Source organism: Barbus barbus, assembly GCF_936440315.1.
Source record: "Barbus barbus genome assembly, chromosome: 32".
NCBI lineage: Eukaryota > Metazoa > Chordata > Actinopteri > Cypriniformes > Cyprinidae > Barbus > Barbus barbus.
The window spans coordinates 26,691,465-26,711,341 of NC_136760.1; the positions used below are offsets into that span (position 1 = coordinate 26,691,465).

Here is a 19,877-nt window from a genome sequence, read left to right on the forward strand (position 1 = left end):
TATATGTGGAGAATAATGTACGGCACTCAGCTCATTTTTTTTTTTACGTGGCATTTATCGGTTTTTGCAATTGAACTCTTCATATATATATATATACCCATTTATTATAGCCATTGAACATTACAGTATAATTTAAAGCCATTATTTTACATTTAACATATTTAATAGGCTTTGAAATATATATCGCAAATGTAATTTGTGTGTTATAAATTATATATATGTATATATATTTAGAATTTATTTGTATGTATTTCACATCATATCTCTATTATATGTACATGTATGTTTTAGTCCCATTGCAAGCATGATATAGTTCTTGAGTCCAGAGGTCACCTGAGGTTGCTCTGGTTTCTAACGTTTAGATCCTTTTTTACTGTCAAATGAGGACAGTAACTCACTCAGCACAGCCGTCTAGAGACACTGATCACACAGCAGCACTCCACGATAACATCCTGCTGAGACACAAAATCAGAGCAGAGCGTCTGTGGTCGAGGGAAAGCGCTGTATGTTCCTGCTCAGCAAATACTTTGAAGTTAGTTAAACTCTTGTCGTATTTATAGCCAGCTACCTGAATAATAACACCGGTTTAATAGCACAGACAAGTCAAACTATTGCGTTCATTCTGCTTGCATGTGTTTCATGTGTAAAATTGACCATCTCAGTATTTGTGTTTTGATTGAGGGTCCCATTATATGAAGCTTCTCCATTATAGATCATTATGGTCATATGCGGTTTTTACCAAAACATTTAGTCTTTGTCAGTCAAAGCAGCAGACACGCATGTTTTCTTCATTGACTCATTCATCGGATGTGTTTTATTTCCTTTGGCCGCCTCTTGAATGTCAGACTTTTGTTTTTGCTGTTTGATTGAGTGGAGTTGCCACCATAAAAGCCACAGTATTTCACCGAATCATGGCACGATCTCATGACATCTTGTGTTCGGATGAGGTTTTGTCCTCATTTGACCAGTTCCCACTAAACCAAACTAAAGCTTCCTGAAAATGCAGAGATACACAGACATCAGCAGATTATATGATTGTGTTCAGCTCCCCGGACCGTCAGATTTCTTCAATCTCACATCCACTGGAAATAAAACTCACAAAATGACATCAAAAGAGATTAAATGGAGCGCAAATGGAGACTTTTGCTCGAGTCTCCTGCTTCTCTGATTTTTATGCTCCAAAAAACACCCAGCAAATGTGTGTCCTCTAGAGTGAGAAAATCGCAACTTTTGCCACATTACATTCGGACATAAGCATCCTTTAACCAATGAGGCTTTTGGAAATCCAATTTGCTTTTTCCTGCTTGATTTCAAACTGATCTGGTTCTTTTAACACTCTCTGAATGGACTTTACACACTCCTGCCCATCAAACGCTCCTCTAGTGTGGAAGCAAATTGCATCATGCATATTTAAATTAAGTCATTCTTTTTTTGACAAACGTGCATCCTTTCTATGCAAATGAAGCTCATTATTGAATGTGCTGGTTTCATAAGCATCAGCATTTTTGCCTGACGCAGTTATATGTGATCTTGCCAGCAATTATTTTAAAGATTTTTTTGACTAATGTGTATTTTATAGGCAATATAATCTACAGTTCAAAAGTTTGAGGTTGGTAAAATGTAAAAATATTTTAAAAAGAAGACACTTTTGCTCGCAGAGGCTGCATTTATTTGATAAAAAAACAGTAATATTTTTTTTTACAATTAAAAAAAAATATTTATTTAAATAAAGAATTTGAAAGTAACATAATTCAACATGAAATTTTGAAGACTGAAACAGCTTGTCAAATGTACTCCATTAATCTATTTTATTATACATTTTTTACAGTGTATTTTTGTAGAAACCATGATTTTTGATTAATTCAAGAGTAGCATTTATTTGAAGTCTTTTGAAACATTATAAAAGTCTTTACTGTCACTTTTGATCATTTTAATGCACCCTTGATGAATAATAGAATTCATTTTTAACTGACCCCAAACTTTTTTAATCATTTTGTTCCGGTGTTTGGTTTCTGGGTCTCTTTAGCTCTGAAAGAGCACCTTCTGAGCAATAAAACTTTCCTCTGCACATTCACGCTCATAATCACTCAGAACTGAACTGGATCTGGCAGTTTTCCCTCCTTTTAATTTGGTTTTCACGTGTTTGGCAGACACATCCTCACCAAAGCGACTGTAATTGTGTCTTTCCTGCCTCATCAGCACACACCCTTCCTCAAACAAAGCCTGCAGAACGGTCTGCAATTATAGCAGCGGATCTCCAGTTATGCTGCTCTGACGGATTTGTGGAAAAGTAATTATAAAGGCCGTTAGCGTCTGCTCATTACTGATCTCATGTGAAACCGTTTTCTGAGAGAAAAACAAGCGCGCAGGAGGAGAGATGTGGGGATAAATGTAATCTGGGGAGGGAAGGTGGAACAGGACGGATAACGCCTCTTGGGTCTCTGGGGTCGAGGAGGAAGAAATTGGTCTTGTTTTTTTAAAATTGAAATTGATTGTTTATTTGAATTCACCAAGCATTTATTTTTATTGTGTTTGACTGATGGTTTCTCGCTCTCTCTGTCTTCTAGGATCACTCCGATAACCCTCTGGGTGCTGCGGTTACTTTGGCCCATGAGCTCGGACACAACTTCGGCATGAACCACGACACGCCGGAGCGCGGCTGCGGCTGCAGAGCCACCGTGGACCGTGGCGGGTGTATCATGACCCCCTCCACCGGGTGAGAAAACTAAACTACACCGGTTCTGCAAATAGGATCCTTAAAGGGGTCATTGGATGCAAAATTCACTTTTCAAGTGTGTGTACACATCCATCCTATAATGATAAAAATCCACCCAGTGTTTTTTTTTTTTTTAAATCCCCTTTCTCAAATCAGGCTGCTCTGAGATTCCTGTCAGAATGATGTAGTTCTGCGCAGGCCACTCCCACGAGAGTTGATTGACAAGCCGTCTTACCTTAGACCCGCCCTGAGTGAGCTGAGAGCTGTCCGCCATTGTGTCGACTCCGGTTTAATATATTTTAAAATATTTATATATTTTAAATATTTAAAGATATTAGTGTGATATTGGTGTAATATTTAATCATTTTTAATTTTTATATTTTTTTAATTAATATTTCTTACAAATATTAATATTTTTAGTGCCATTAATTCTTTACAAATATTTTTAAAAAATATTTATATATTTAAAAAAAATATCAATATATTTGAAAATTTTATACATTTTGGTGTTATATAGTGTTGACAATTGTTTTAAATATTTAAAAATATGAATATTCCATATAACCATGACAAATATTTTGTTATATATCTTAAAAATATAAATATTTTTTTAAACAAATCTAAAAGAAGTGTGATGTTTCATAAGAAGCCAATTATAAAATATATAATTAATATATAATACAGTGTATATATAAAAAAGTTTTTTCTTAAAGGAACAGTTAACCTAATAATTTTAATTTGTCATATTCTCACCCTAAATTTGTTCCAGATCTGTTCTAAGACTGTTTTTCCTCAGCAAAGCTCAAAAGAAGATAATGTGAAAAAAAGAATGTTTTTATTAAAGTAATTGACCATTTTTTTATTCATTTATTTTTGTGAAAGTCAACAGAGTTTGTTGTTATTTGGATGCTGTTTTTTGCTTTCAACAGAAGAACAAACGACCCACAGTAAAAGTTCTGTGTAAATCAGTCAAACCCATCAGCTGACTGTGTGTCTGTGAATCAGTTTCTTATTCCATTTTACCCAGAATTTCCGGCCTGCTCGGCACATGACGGCTCTGTCTGTTTGTTAGCGGTTCTCTCTGTTTCTGCCTCATTACTCCATAATGAGCTCCATTTGGTCATCTGCACAACAGCACACTTTAACACCCCACCCAGCGGGACAGCATTAGCCTTTAGCCACATGCTCATTAGCATGCTTCCAAATATTACCTGTCTGCGTCGCACAAACCAGCTGAGAGTCGTTTCATAAACACATTGTGCAACTTGTTGCTTATTTATTCAGTCATCTGTTAGACGGGTATTTATGGTCAGATGTTCTGAGAGCTGTGATGAAGAAACAACTCTAAACACATGAATTAAACACATTCATACTAAACATGGAGACAATTTTAACACACGCTGATTAAATTCATCAAACAAGAAGGATTTGATTAAACTCTTTTCAGGAATAAACTGTCACACTTGTTTAGCAGCACATATTTACTCATCAGAAAGTGAGCACAGCACATATTTACTCATCATCATTGTGAATTTCTGGGAAAGTTATTGTTTTATGTATCAGGGATATTAAAGGTAACTAAAACTAAAAACATATATGATATAGTGCTGTAACAGACGTGATTTCTCACGACACCTATTTCACATAAAGTGTGGTGTTCCCAAAAAAACCGGCTTGCAGCAGTTTTGAGTCTGTAATAGCAGTCGTCTTGTGTGATTCCAGGCAAGTAAATCACACATTTGCAGGCCATGTTCGATTTTCTCATGAGGCACACACCGGCCAACTCAATCCCAGCATCCTCTAGTGTGTATCAGTTCATCCACACCAGTGTTTTAGCTGGACGCCACCCATGACAAACCCGTAACGCGATGCTCCATGATGTGCTCATAAAGAGCTGTCATGAAGGACTGGACGAGAAAAACAGATCTGACAGAAAACCAGACACATATTTGTACAAATGAGAATCAGATAATTAAGACGGATATTTCTTCCATTACAGCGCATTAGTCTGCATCTCCTCTCACAGAGCTTTCATAGATCAAAGCGTCAATGAATTTAACATCACAGCAGGTGCTCGTTTATGAGCTTCACATCTATGTAATTGCATTAATTAAGACGTGAGTGGTTAAAATCCCTCTGAGGTTTGAAGCAGCTCCGTCAGTCCTGCAGGTTTGATGAATCTAATCTCAAGTAGTTGGACTTTATCTGCATACAGCGCATGACCAGCGGCTTATTCTGAACAAGCACCGCCCACTTAGAGAGGAAGAGACCCAGTATGAAGCTTTTAATGTGACGTTTTCGAGCTGGTATAGATCTGAATTGACTCCTTCGAATTTATGAATGTGAATTTGAATTGAATAGGCCAAGCTGAATTGGGATGACAAGAACAGAAATTTCCTGAATTGTACTTTAAAGACATTTAACTTTAAATTGCCCTTTGTCAGTTAAAATAAATAATTACATTTTATTCAAATGTTTATGCAAATACTTTATAATTAGTAGATCATATAGGTAATAAATGCATAAGAAAACTGTAGTTGAGTATTTCCAGGATCTAAATTAAGGGGGTAAAAATACTTATCAGAGCTTCATTTTTAAATGTATTTAGTTGTATATTTAAATTTAAATTTAAATTGAATTTAAAAAAATTTAATTACTTAAAAAAAAAACAGTAAAGTATAGATGTTTTTAAAGTATTTTAATAAATATAATTTATTTTATAAATAAACTTTTGTGTTTCAGACTTGAAAACAACATTTCCCACAGTGCATTACGTGTTGAATTTTGTTTTTATGAATTCTGAGTAATATACGAATCTCAAATTTGTTATAATTTAATTATTTATTATTTATTTAAATTCTACTTCCACTCAATTCTGCTTGCTGTTTGCGACCTCAATTCAAATTCATTTAGCATTTTAGAACTGAATTATAATTTATTTATCTAATTTCAGTTTCAGTTGAACCAATTAATGTAAAAAAAAACATTAATTATTATTAATTTTAAAAAGTGCATTTAAGTTTATGGTTAGAAACAACAACAACAAAAAAAAATCAGAAGGCCAGGGACCAAAGACAACATGAGATATAACAATCAAAACTTACAAAAGTTAAACAAAACTTACAAAATACAATGAAAGTCAATGGGGTCCAATGTTGTTTGGACCCCACTGTTCTCGAAAATATCGTCTTTAACGTTCATGCATGTTCAGAATTACATGAGGAAGAGTAAATGAACCAAACTCAACATTTTTAAATGAACTATCCATTTAAATATTACAGAAATACTGATGTAGTATTACAGCAGAACTCTGTAGGTGACTCTCTCTATTGAGCCCACAGCTGCTGCGTCTCCTAACGCTGCTATATTTGTTCCTGTGCTTCTATAGAGCGTTTGGAAGCTCCTCATTCCCTCGTAGAGAACAAACCGCACTCACAGCGAGATCTCTGAGCCCGTGGCAGTGTCTCCATTATGTGGGCCTCCTGTTGAGCCCAGTCCAGAGGAGGTGTTTGAGAGCTTAGACACACTCGAGTCGCTGTGGCTTATCAGCTAAGCGCTGATCTCTGGGTTGGCATCAGGATGCAGGAGGAAGCATCTGCTTATCTCTCACCCTCCCGCAGGCTCATGCCACCCTGGCACTGGCCGTCGAGCGTGAGGGCCGACACGAGCCAGATTTCTGTGCTCACGTTTGCCCCGTGGACTCAGTACGCTTGCCAGGAACGAAGCGAACATCACAGTATTCGGTGGCTCTGATGCATATTAATGGCCACAGCAACACCAACTGGATTCTGAAGCAAACTCTGGTCCATGCTGAAAACATAGGCTGTAGATCTGAGGATGTAGGAGGTAAACGCTGCCCAGCTCTTTGCTTGATGGTTGGCAGAGTTTGAGTTTCAAAACTGAATTTATTGAACACTTGTTCAGTTTAAAGAGATGACAGTGCTGCTATCGTTTTGTCATTGCAAACCTTGTCTGTTGAATGTTATACAAGTTATGTAGAAGGAAAGAAACATTGTGGCAGTGAGCTTTACATACTTTTATCTGTATTTTATCTTTTATCTGTCCTTCGGATGAGACGTTAAACCGAGGTCCTGACTCTCTGTGGTCATAAAAAATCCCAGGATGTCCTTCGAAAAAGAGTAGGGGTGTAACCCCGGCATCCTGGCCAAATTTGTCCATTGGCCTCTGACCATCAAGGCCTCCTAACAATCCCCATATCTACTGATTGGCTTCATCACTGTCTCCTCTCCACCAATAAACTGGTGTGTGGTGGGCGTTCTGGCGCACTATGGCTGCCGTCGCATCATCCAGGTGGATGCTGCACACTGGTGGTGGATGAGGAGATACCCCCCTTACTATGTAAAGCGCTTTGAGTGCCTTGAAAAGCGCTATATAAATGTAACGAATTATTATTATTATTATCTCCAGAAATTAAACAATCTACTGATATTTTGCTAGTTTTACAACCCAGTTTGAATTACCATGCTGATCTGCACTGGTATAGCGCTGGTTTTCTGCTGGTCTACCTGGTAAACCAGCTCAGCCGAGCTGTTCAGTAGCAAAATGTGGTAGAGATGAGTGGCAAATATTAATGTTTTTGATGATAATGTTTTATCGAGAGGAACGATCTTCACATAAAATGATTGCTTCCAAATATATAATAATAATTAGTGCTTAGCAAAAAAAATAGTAGTCTTATAAACTTTGAAAAGAAAAATGTTTATGAAGAACTATTAATCTTAAGTTACAAGACTCTTATTCATATTCTGACATTGTTATTGAATGTAAAACAGAAGCATTTTAGGTCTTTTAAATGTTAAAAACTATGTATACTACTGTATAACTACATATATAAATGTAATGAATTATTATTATTATTATTATTTCATAGCATTATTGGTTTATCAGTGATGATGACCTATAATAATTGGTACAATAAGTTGTATCATCACTTCTAATATTTAGCTAGTAAATGACTGTTACAGTTCCTGTTAAGGTTATAAATCAAGGGACCCGTATTGAGTAGCCTGTATCCAAAACATGTTGGAAAATGTACACAGAGGGGATTTATATAGTGTTAACTTGTACAAACAAATGCAACAACCAAATATGAAGTATTTCATATAGTCATATCCCATCATGTGAGAGATCTTTGCTGGCTGATGTTGGAAATCCAGACCAGAACCAGGCAACCTGGACGGAATACCGCAGTTCCTATCATCGTACAATGTGCTTTACAGCACTGACAGATGTTTCTAACTGCATGAGATCTCACAGCAGAGACACGCCACACAGTTCACAATCACATCAGAGCCAATCAAAGCTGTCTGTCCCAAACAATTTCAATAATTCAAGAGCTATTACCAAATACAAACTCATCACCATCACACAGGACCAGAGTAATCTTCAACCTCGAGAAGAAAATCAGGCTACAATAGGCGTGTTATGAGTTTCTGTCTGAAGAACACACATTAAAGTTTCCAGTCTGTGCTTCATCTTTAGCCAGTTAAGCATGTTGTATGCATTTAAAGAAGTAATATTCAACAGCAGTGCAGTCTGAAGATGAGCTCTGGCTCTGTTCCTGTTCATGCAGAAGCACTGAGGCATGCTGCGACTGCAGTCAATCTTTTTTTTAAGGAAGTGTCTCCAAAGGATGCATTTATTTGATCAAAATACAGAAAAATGTGTAATATTTCATAATATTATTATGATTCAAAATAACTGTCTTCTAGTGTAATATATAAAAAAAATTAAATAATTATTCCTGTGATCAAAGCTGAATTTTCAGCACCATTACATGTCATATGATCCTTCAGAAAAAACTCTAATATGCTGATTTGCTGTTCATCAAACATTTATTGTTATTGTCAAAGTTGTGCTGCTTAATATTTTTGTAGGGTTAGGGTTAGGGTTCGGTGCCTTGCTCAAGGGCACATCAGTCGTGGTATTGAGGGTGGAGAGAGCACTGGACATTCACTCCCCCCACCTACAATCCCTGCCGGCCCGAGACTCGAACCCGCAACCTTTGGATCACGAGTCCAACTCTCTAACCATTAGGCCACGACTTCCCCGCGACTTGATCAATTTAATGCACCCATGCTGAATGCAATATTACTTTTTGTAAGGTCTTATTGGCCCCAAACTTGACAATAAATAAATGACATTTATTTATTTATTTGTTTGATTTAGGGTCTGATTATTTTGCAATAATGCCCATATAGTCTGTTTAAATATATTGTATATATGCAGTCATTTCTATTAATTTGCATCGCAGTACTTCATTGTAATTATTTCCATTTTTCATGGGTTTGAACTTTATCTAAATTTAAACGAAAATGAATCTTTATAGTGATATTTGGCATAGCATGCAGTACAAATAGTTAAATATTCCTAGATTAAGTCATTTTGGATAATAAAGGGGCTGTGAGAACTTCTTTGAACATCTGTGTGTTTAATACTCAACCTCCAGATCTACAGCATGTGTTGTAACTCAACCAATCATACTGATTTAATTCATCAGGATGTTTAGTGGTGTAGCGTTCAGTGTGTTAATGAAACCGGCCGACTGCAATGATTCACACCTGCATCGAGTCCTGCAATCACCATCCCTAAAATCCCTCCGTGATCACAGATGGTCTTCACCATCATGAGCTCATCAGCCAGTCTCATAATATGCACCATATGCTTCTCTCTGGGAGCTCGATCGCGTCGCTGTCAGTCACAAACGAGGGCTGTAATTTCTCTGGCTGTTGGGTTATTTGTAAACTTGGGATTTCGTCATGTAGACGCTGCGGCGAAACATTCTGTTATGCTCCACAGGGGAGCAGAGTGGATTTGTGGGCCCCTTTTACTGTGTGTGTGTGTAATTGCAGTGAAATCATCTCCACCATGCGTGGAAGTGTTTCTGTGTTTTGTGGGAAACAGAAAACTAAAGTACTTAGAACTAGATAACTAGTTTTACAATTTCTGAAGAAAATAAGATGTCTGTGCATTCAAAATTCACCTCGACAATGCTAGGGTGTTGTGAGCCGTTGCCAAGGTCTTGGTTGGTGGTTGCTATGTGATTTTTAGAATGTTTGTGTGGTTGCTTTGGCATTCTGAGTGAGTTAGATGTTGTGAGTCGTTACTAGGGAGTTGCTATCGTGTTTTTAGAATGTTTGTGGGTGGTTGCTAGGCCGTTGCTATATGGTTGCTACTGCATTCTGGGTTGTTTTTAATGGTTCTATATTGCCTGAGCATTGTGGGCAGTTGCTATGTGGTGAGTGGTTACTAGGGCGTTACTATGGCATTTTAAGTGTTTTTAGAATGTTTGTGGGTTGTTGCTAGGCGGTTGTTATGGCATTCTGAGTTTTTTAACATGTTGCTATGTTGCCTGAGCATTGTGGGTGGTTGCTATGTGGTGAGTGGTTACTAGGGAGTTGCTATGGCATTTTAAGTGTTTTATAACGTTTCTGGGTGGTTGCTAGGCAGTTGCTATGTGGTTGCTATGGTATTCTGAGTTTTTTTAACATGTTGCTATGTTGCCTGAGCATTGTGGGTGGTTGCTATGTGGTGAGCGGTTACTAGGGAGTTGCTATGGCATTTTAAGTGTTTTTAGAATGTTTCTGGGTGGTTGCTTGGGAATTGCAAGGGTGTTGTGAGGCAGCTGCTATAGTGTTTTTTTGTGTGTGCATTGCTATGCAGTTTCTAGGTTGCAATAGTGATATTTGCGTAAGCAAACACCACAAATGTACACAAACCAGTCTATTAGAATCTTGGTTTGTTGGATAATTCAGTCCAAATGAAACCACGTGCAATATGAAGTGTTATCGCGGACACACACACACACACACACACTTCCTGCTGCCTCTCATTTACAATCTGGCGAATCGGTGTGATTTCTTATAGACACAGGACTCATAAATATCTCTTATCTGTCACTGTTCTCTCCTCTGGGCCTTATTTAATTGGTCTTCGTGGCAGTCAGCACTTACAGGATGATGTCATTTCCTTGGCAAGAGTTCCGCTGCCTGATTGGTCCATTTATGTGTGCATATGTTGAATGTCACAAAAGTGAACGGTCAGTAGAAGGCCGGGACCAGTGTTGCCAGATTGGGCGGTTTTGAATTTGATTGTGCGGGTAAATATTGGCTTGGGTGGGTGGACAAAATTTGGGCTGTTTTTTTTGTCAGTTTGGCGGTTTTCAAAACATATAAATTGCATAGGCTAATTGGTTAACAAGCAAGCCCAAGTGTGCATATATAGCCTACTGAATGCATCCAATCAGTCATCACAACGTTACTAAACACACACACACACTGCAAAGACGACTGGTTCCTGATGTTAACGCCGCGGCCGCACTTTTAGCCAATCACTAGGGATCAGCAGACAGACGTGATGATTCATAAGCCACGGGTTTTTAGCACGATAACGGATCTGATTTTGAATGTATAACTGTAAGTGACCATAATGCCTATATATAAGTTCGATGGTAAAGAGTGGAGAGTGTTTTAACTCTCAAAACGTGAATTACACCTGTTGATATGACATGAAGGCTATATAACTGCAACTCCGAAATCAGAGCACAGTTAAATTATTTAATCAATCTATTTATATCTATATACGATCCTGTCTTTTATCTTTTAAACGGTCCAGATTGGTATATCCTTTAAAGATGCTGGACTTGTTAGTTTTGACTTTGAAAAAATCTATATTATGTTAAATATGAACTTCAAGAAAGACTCAGTTCTGTGTGAAATTATAGAGCGGCACGAAAGTAAGAGCATTATTGTTGTTGTTTTTTATTGCCAGATTATCATACAGAATGACACAGTTTTGACTGTCATAGTGTGTGCATGAACGAGTGTGAGATAGCTATAATTGCGTTGCTTATTCTGAACACTTATATTGGGCACTTTTTTGCATTTAAATTATGACTGTTGACATTGAAAATGATGCATGTGTTTTTCGAGGGTATTGGTTAATTTCTTGATTGCCGTTTTGACAGTATCTGCTTGCATATTTTAATCATATTTCGTAGTTCTCTTTAATGTATTTTCCCCAATTTGATCCATGGGAAATTTATCTACCATTATATGTATATTATTTGTTTTATATTATTGAGTTAAAAATGGCTTATCAACCTTGATTTACATTCGATCACATTATTTTGACAGTTAAAGTTTTGGGCGGTTTTTATGAGCTTTTGGGCTGGAAATCGTCCATCCAATCTGGCAACACTGGCCGGGACACACCAAGCTGACGGTCGGGCTAGTTTGTTTGGTGTGTTCCACTCGTCGGTGGCAGTTTGCCGAATTCAACATGTAAAAAAAAAAAGAGAAAAAGCAGAATTGAAATTAAAACATTTATATTGTGTGATGTTCTTGCACAGATTCAATATGAAAAATGCAGATAGAGAAGGAGTTTCTTTGCCCAACATGCATTTATCTTGTTAACGTTCACCCCCTCCATTTCTGAAAGTGCAGTAATGCTGAAAAACGTAGTTCGTAGTTCGGAGCGAATGAGACGTGAGGATCCATTTGCAAGCTTTATTAAACAAAGACGTGGTCAAAAAACACAAGCAGGGTCAAAACATCAGCAAACAGGTATGGCACAGACGAGATACAAGAATAATCCAGAGGGCAAGCGTGGGTCTTTGATTGGCGAACAAAATCCAGAGGGCTTGACAACAGGGGTAGTCCAGAAAGATGAGCGATGGTCCAGATAAGGTACAAACAGAGTCCGAACGGTGAGACAAGGGTAAATCCAGGAAACACAGACTAGAAACTATCACAGCTAAAACTAGGAGAGTAATAAACGCAGAACAATACAGGAACTGAACAGAAAACACAGAATGGCTCGATAAGGCAGCTAACACTAGGGGAGTGCTATACGCAGAACAATACACAGCGATCTGTGAAAAGAAGTCCATGGTTTATAAAGGGTGTGTGATTGTGAGATGGTTCTCAGGTGTGAGCGTGTGATTGAGACAGCTGTGTGTACTTAGTGCAATGAATGATGGGAAATGCAGTCCAGGGTAAAATGTAACTGTCTGTGTTGTGTGAAGGTCAATGTGATGGAGGAGTGACTCTGGTGGTGAGTAAATGGAAGTATATATAATTATATACTACACAATGTATTTCTGTATTTGTTTTGTAAAAGGTTGATCTGTGAGCAGATAACACTTTAAGTTATTTACAGTTACGTAAAAATCTCATACGGAATCCATTCTTAGTAGCAGGGTAACACATTAGCAGACAACAGCAGCATTAATGTTTCATTTCTTTTCTATATAAGAATTTAGATGCTCGTGACAATATCTAGCTTGTCCAATTTGCTTTAGTCTTAAGATATGAAACATCTTTTAAAGCACCGCTCTTCTCCTCTGATGCTGATCATTCATCTTCTGCGTCTGATCTAACGTGCGAGAACATTTGCTGAACAGCCGACCCCTGGTCACAGTTTTTGATATATAGCAACACCGGGCTTTAAAAATCATCACTGAGGTAATATTTCTGCTTTCTTTCAGGTATCCTTTCCCTACAGTCTTCAGTACTTGCAGTAAGAAGGATCTCGCTGCGAGTATGGAGAAAGGTGTGGGCATGTGTTTGTTCAACATGCCGGAGGTGAAGGTGCTCTATGGAGGCCAGAAATGTGGAAACGGATACGTGGAGGAGGGAGAGCAGTGCGATTGCGGAGATCTGGAGGTACGTCGGAGCTCTTGTGTGTATGTTTTGTTTTCGAAAACATATTTCATCCAGACATTTACATGTTTCCCTTAAGCGCCACATATGTGCCGTGATTTTCACACTCTCCAGTGAGTCGTGCATCATTAGCTGTCGCTCCTCCAAATCTGAAATAAACAGAGTGTTTTCTGTGACCACGCTGTGAGAAGAAGCACAAGAATGAAATGCATCTGTCACGCTGGACCAGGAGATTTTGCGAGCGCCGCAGAGAAAACCTTTTGTTTGTGTCTGAGCACTTCAGGTGTTTCCTGAGGGTTTAAATCTGTTCATTGATGTTTTTGTGGAAATGTTGCTGGCAGTGCAGAATGCATAGCAAAAAGGTACAATGTTTGTGTCCATGCATCCATCAACAATGCTCATGTTCAATTTATGAATTTCCACAGAGCCAGCAGTCAAAGAAAAGCATCTGGGAAATTATTTAGACAGGATTCTTACACATATGCAAATGTACTTGAGTCACATCTAAATTAGAAAAAAAATACTTATTTAGGAAGTCTCTTCTGCTTACCAAGGCTGCATTTATTTGATCAGAAATACAGTAAAAACTGTAAAAATGTGAAATATTATTGAAATTGTTTTCCATTTGGATAAATCCTAAAATGGAATTTATTCCTGTGATCTGCAGCTGAATTTTCAGCATCATTACTCCAGTCTTCAGTGTCACATGATCCTTCAGAAATCATTCTAATATACTGATTTGCTGCTCAAGAAACATTTCTGCTGTTATCAATGTTAAAAACAGTTACGTGAATCTGTGTCTCTGTAGGAGTGTCTGAATCCCTGCTGTAATGCCAGTACATGCACACTGAAGGAGGAAGCTGTGTGTGCTCATGGACAGTGTTGTGAAGGCTGTCAGGTAACTTTCATCGTTCAACATAATTCACTTTATTTGTTGCTGTCTTTTTATATCTTGTTAATTTTATGTACTTAAAATAAAATTGTGCGGCAAAATAAATGTATTTTATACTAGTGCTGTCAATCGATTAATCACATTCAAAATAAAAGTTTTTGTTTACATAATATTTGTGTGTATACTGTGTATATTTATTTGGTATATATAACTATATAAACACGCATGCATGTACATATTTACGAAAAATGTTGTTTGTATATTAAATATATTTATATATAATATAAAATATAAGAATATGAATATATAAATGTATAAACCTGTAAATATTTTCAAAATATAAACTGTATGTGTGTGTATTTATATATACATAATAAATATACACAGTACACATATATAATGTAAACACAAACTTTTATTTTGGATGCGATTAATCGCAGTTAATCATTTGACAGCACTATTTTATACATTTAATTATGCACTTCATTTATGCATTGATTTATCCACTTTATACATTTATTTAACTTAAAGCTGCAGTCCGTAAGTTTAGCCTCTTTGTCGCCATCTTTGTTTGAAACCTGCAATTGCAGTTACTTGCGGAATTACTTTCATTGCTTGGGTTGTGCTCCGGCACGGCTCCAGCGCGGATGAATCTAATGTTTTGAGGTGAATGTGTAGCTGTCGGGCACCACACCGGTGTGGATACTGTACTTAGGAATCACAAATTCTCGCCTACGTCTTGGAATATATGACCCAAATAAGAATTTTCACCAGATATTGTCATCTAAACAACAAGTAACAAGTCTTGTACCACTCAAATTAGAAAACGTTATTATAAGCTTACCGTTGTGAATCGGGCTAAAGTAAGGCAATAGTTTTGAACTCTGGCTGGTTATGTACTTGCTCAAATATTGATTTCTTACTGCAGCTTTATGGATGACATTTATTTAGAAATATTTATTAAATGCTAAATTATTTTATAATTATATGTTTCTTAATATAACGTCAAATGGTATAAAATATTAAATAATATATTACCATATTATATTCATATGAAATATTTACTTAAGTTAATATTTTCTTAAATTCAGTTACTGTTCTCATTGTGCATCTTTTTCACATTTGTATGTATTTGTTTTTAAAAATAATAATGTCAACAAAACTAGGCTACACCTGAATAACCAAACAAACTAAGTCAGTCAAAGGGCATATTATTCTGAAACAATCACATTTTTTATTCTTTAGAATAACATGCACTGATGAATCAATTCCAATAAAAGCAGGAACATTAATAAATTAAGATAAAAGTAAACTGTTATTTTGTATTGGCTGAAAGGACTTCATGAAGTAATGTCAAGTGTTTGTTGTGTAGTTGAAGCCTGCAGGGACTCCGTGCCGTGAGTCCAGTAACTCCTGTGATCTGCCGGAGTTTTGCACAGGCGCCGATCCTCACTGTCCCGCTAATGTCTACCTGCACGACGGACACACCTGTCAGAGTGTGGATGGACACTGTTACAACGGCATCTGCCAGACACACGAGCAGCAGTGCATCACACTGTGGGGACAGGGTGAGTACAGCGCCACACGCAGGCCTGGAGGAACCGCTACTGCAGCCATCTATACTTCATCTGTGTGTTCAGTATATGTGAAGAACATTCTGTGTGTGTTTAACAGGTGCAAAACCAGCTCCAGGAATCTGTTTCAAAAGAGTCAACTCGGCGGGAGACCCATATGGAAACTGTGGAAAAGATGCAAAGGGATCATTTGCCAAATGTGAAGCAAGGTAAGAGAAATTTTTGATGCAGCATTGCATCAGTGGCAAACACAATTATGTAGAAATAAATGTTTTTTTGTTGTTGTTGTTTTATAGGGCAGCTTTTCAAATTAGTATTGGGCCAATATAAATTCAAACAATTTATTCACAATTATCATTTTTGTTGGGCAAAGCAATGCTTTCATATTTTTGTATGGTGTGTTTATAGTTTATTACTTTTAGTAAGTGCACTTCAGGTAGACAGAAAATCAAAAGTGTCTTCAAAACTTCTGAGGTCTTCTGAGGAGTGTTTATTTAGGTCTTCGAGTGTTTTTCTTTTAAAATTACATTTTTGATTTAAATTCAATTTTAAATTAATTTCTCTCATCAGTTTCTTCCCATCCTGTTCTTTATTGACTGACTGTTACACACACACACACACACACACAGAGAGAGAGAGAGAGACGAATCCATTGGGAAATCAAACAGGCAGACAAATAACAACACGAGTCTTTAAAGGAAAGAGAACAGAAGCCTATTGAAAATGTCAGAGTAATTTGCATATGCAGGTAACACCTGTCATATATTTAGTTTTAATTGAGCTCAGATTGGCTGCTTTATTAAGTGCTTCACGGCTCATATCCTCGATGTAGTAATTACTTTAATGACTGAAGTGGACAGACGGAGAGAGAAACTGTTTCGGCCACTAATGACTCTTTATTTTGGCCAAAGGGACTCGAGCCACGTTCTGTCTCTCTGTCTGTCTCTTTCTTTCTTTTTTGGACGCGACTGCGTGAGAAACTGCCCCGTGAATGCAGTAATTGGTCTTTGGTGGAGAGGATGCCTCATTATTTCTCTGTGTTTTGGCTGTATTGGAATCAAAGATGTATGTCCCATTACCACGATCCTCAGCAGAGGAAACACACTTCAGCGCTGTGAAAACACTGCAGATGTGTCAGTCTGGGAACTCTCAGATTCATAACATGGGATCTGTTAGCGCTTGGAAACGTTGAGCTAAATTTTAGATAAGTTCTCAACCCCAAAATAGGTTACAGGACTGTTTGGACAGCAGGAAAAAAAAACAGGCTAAGCGCATATATATATATATATATATATATATATATATATATATATATATATATATATATATATATATATATATATATATATATATATATATATATATATATATACACACACACACAAACAGTATATATTTGTTTATCTGTAAAATACAAAAGTACATTTATTATTTTTTTTATATTATTTCAAATCAATTAAAAAAAATAAAAGCAAGGCTAAATGTAAAAAATGTAAAATACATATATTAACAAATTAATTAGTTTATTTGTCATATATATTTAAATTATTTTTATTATATAATTATTATTTTTATCTTAAGTTAACCTAAAAAAAATATATATAATTAATAAAGTTTTTATTTACATAATATATCTGTGTATACTGTGTATATTTATTATGTATATATAAATACACACGCATGCATGTAAATATTTTCAAAATATATACATGTATTTACATGTATATATTTATATTCAAATAATCTATATTATAAATATATTTAATATATAAATTTAACATATTTTTCTTAAATGTACACAGTTTTATTTTGGATGCGATTAATCGTGATTAATTGTTTGACAGCACTAATATATATATATATATATATATATATATATATATATATATATATATATATATATATATATATATATTAGTGCTGTCAAACAGTATAATAAATATTAAATAAATGCTTATATGATCTTATGAGCATATTATCTTATATAAGTAATATATTTAATATTTAATTATTAAGTAAAATAAAAAAATGGCCTTTTAATTTGTTTGCTCCTGTTGTTTTCCAGAGATGCTAAATGTGGGAAGATCCAGTGTCAGGGCGGAGCCAATCGGCCAGTGATTGGCACCAATGCTGTCTCCATAGAAACCAACATCCCGCTCCAAGAAGGAGGACGTATCCTCTGCCGTGGGACTCATGTGTACCTGGGAGACGACATGCCAGATCCGGGCCTCGTGCTCACCGGCACCAAGTGTGGAGAAAACATGGTAAAGAGAGTTACCAAACATCACATTTCTATGTAAATTACGCTCATTATAGGTTCACTAAACTCATATTTAAATGTAAAACTCAGCATTATTTTTCTGATATGCCTCGAATAGTGTATTATGAAACATGTCACAAATGTCATGGAGTTTACACTGTTGGCATTTTGCCTCAATCCATAGTTTATTTCTGACCCTGATCTGATATCATTATAATTCATTTATATATCAAAATCAATAGAAGTCATCGGTGCCATGCAAAAGCAAAATGCAATAACTGCATGTTTAGTCAAAACTGAGTCATGAATGAAATCAGGCTTGTTAACTAAGAAAAGAATGGCCTCATTGGTCACATCCTGACATAATTGGAAATAACCCTGACATCATAGTATTAATAAAATGAAGTTATAAATGTGTGTGAAACTGAATTGCGTGTGATACATGCACAGTATGAGACACTTTTCCACCCTGATTGGATGGATCATGTCAGTATGTTTGGGTGGAATTGAGCTGTCAATCATCACTGACTGACAGAACTAAATAAACTCTGTCTGTCTGTGTGTGTGTGTGTGTGTGTGTGTGTGTGTGTGTGTAGATGTGTATAAACAGACAGTGTCAGAACATCAGTGTGCTCGGGGTTCACGACTGTTCGGCCAAGTGCAGCAGACACGGGGTGAGTATATATCTGACTGTCTTTACACTTTCACTCAAAAATATATCTGAATGGTTGGTGGGCAGGATTTCACGTTGGCTTTAAGCAGCTCAGAAATCCATCTGATCATGTAATGGGACAGTTTCAACTTCATAGACCTACATACAGTATCAACTCCAGAAGACCATACAGTGTAGAAATGTTCTTGATAAGATGAGGAATCTGAATCTAATGTGACACTCATGTCAGGATTACCATAATTACACGATGACGGCTCATCTTCATGTCCTCAGTCTCATGAATTATTCATTTCTGTGGCTACACTCATAATGCCAAACGGGGCTTAGTGTGATTTCTTTTAATAATGATGGCAAAGTGCATGACTACATGATTAATTCAAGTCAAAATCTTATGTAGAGCACACACTGTTTTAAAGCAGCTTTACAGAAAATCATGATGTTAAGTTTACAGTATTGTAACTGCTTCGATATGTTGGATACTGAATAATTTCCTATATTTCTGTATCATGTTTTCAAATGAAAGTATTTTATTTCCATTTAGCAATGAAATTGAGTTTACTAAGAAAACTGTTTAAGAAAACATGTCCTGGCCATAATTTATCCCAAAATATAAAGAAAAATCATTTTAATTATATTAATTTTTATTTAAAAATTATATTAAAAAAAAATAATAATTACTTTCTTTTCTTTGAGATATTGGGATGAAATTTGACCTGTATTTGTTTTTTTAGATTCACCTCACTATTAAATCCTCAATTTGATTGCTAAATGGAAATTTTATGATAATTAGGAAAATTTTGACTCCCAATTCTTATTAACTCTAATTAATCATGATTTTAATCAGTGTTTTGTCATGTTTTCCTGTAAAGCACCTCTAAATATCTTTAAGACAAGACTGATTTAGCAAAACTGCATAAAACGGGACTTGTTTTTAGACGCTCTGATATTTTGGTTGTTTTCACATGAATCAAAGCTTTAATTAAGCTTTAATGAAAATTTGAGTTTCCAGCTCATAATTATTTGTTTGACTATGATGTGAATATATTTTTTTACAAGTTAGAAATGCCCAATTATAGTAAT

At 36.1% G+C, this 19,877-nt stretch overlaps 1 protein-coding gene across 2 annotated transcripts in view; it reads left to right on the top strand.

The window, feature by feature from the left end:
- adam12a (ADAM metallopeptidase domain 12a) overlaps positions 1 to 19,877 on the top strand; it is a 103,287-nt gene that overhangs the window by 71,252 nt on the left and 12,158 nt on the right. For both annotated transcript variants that reach the window (XM_079388546.1, XM_079388547.1), the window contains 7 exons: positions 2,568 to 2,716; positions 13,224 to 13,401; positions 14,207 to 14,296; positions 15,663 to 15,858; positions 15,965 to 16,073; positions 17,930 to 18,128; positions 18,721 to 18,798. In XM_079388546.1, coding sequence (XP_079244672.1) covers positions 2,568 to 2,716; positions 13,224 to 13,401; positions 14,207 to 14,296; positions 15,663 to 15,858; positions 15,965 to 16,073; positions 17,930 to 18,128; positions 18,721 to 18,798 — 999 coding nt within the window. The remainder of the gene's footprint in view (positions 1 to 2,567; positions 2,717 to 13,223; positions 13,402 to 14,206; positions 14,297 to 15,662; positions 15,859 to 15,964; positions 16,074 to 17,929; positions 18,129 to 18,720; positions 18,799 to 19,877) is intronic.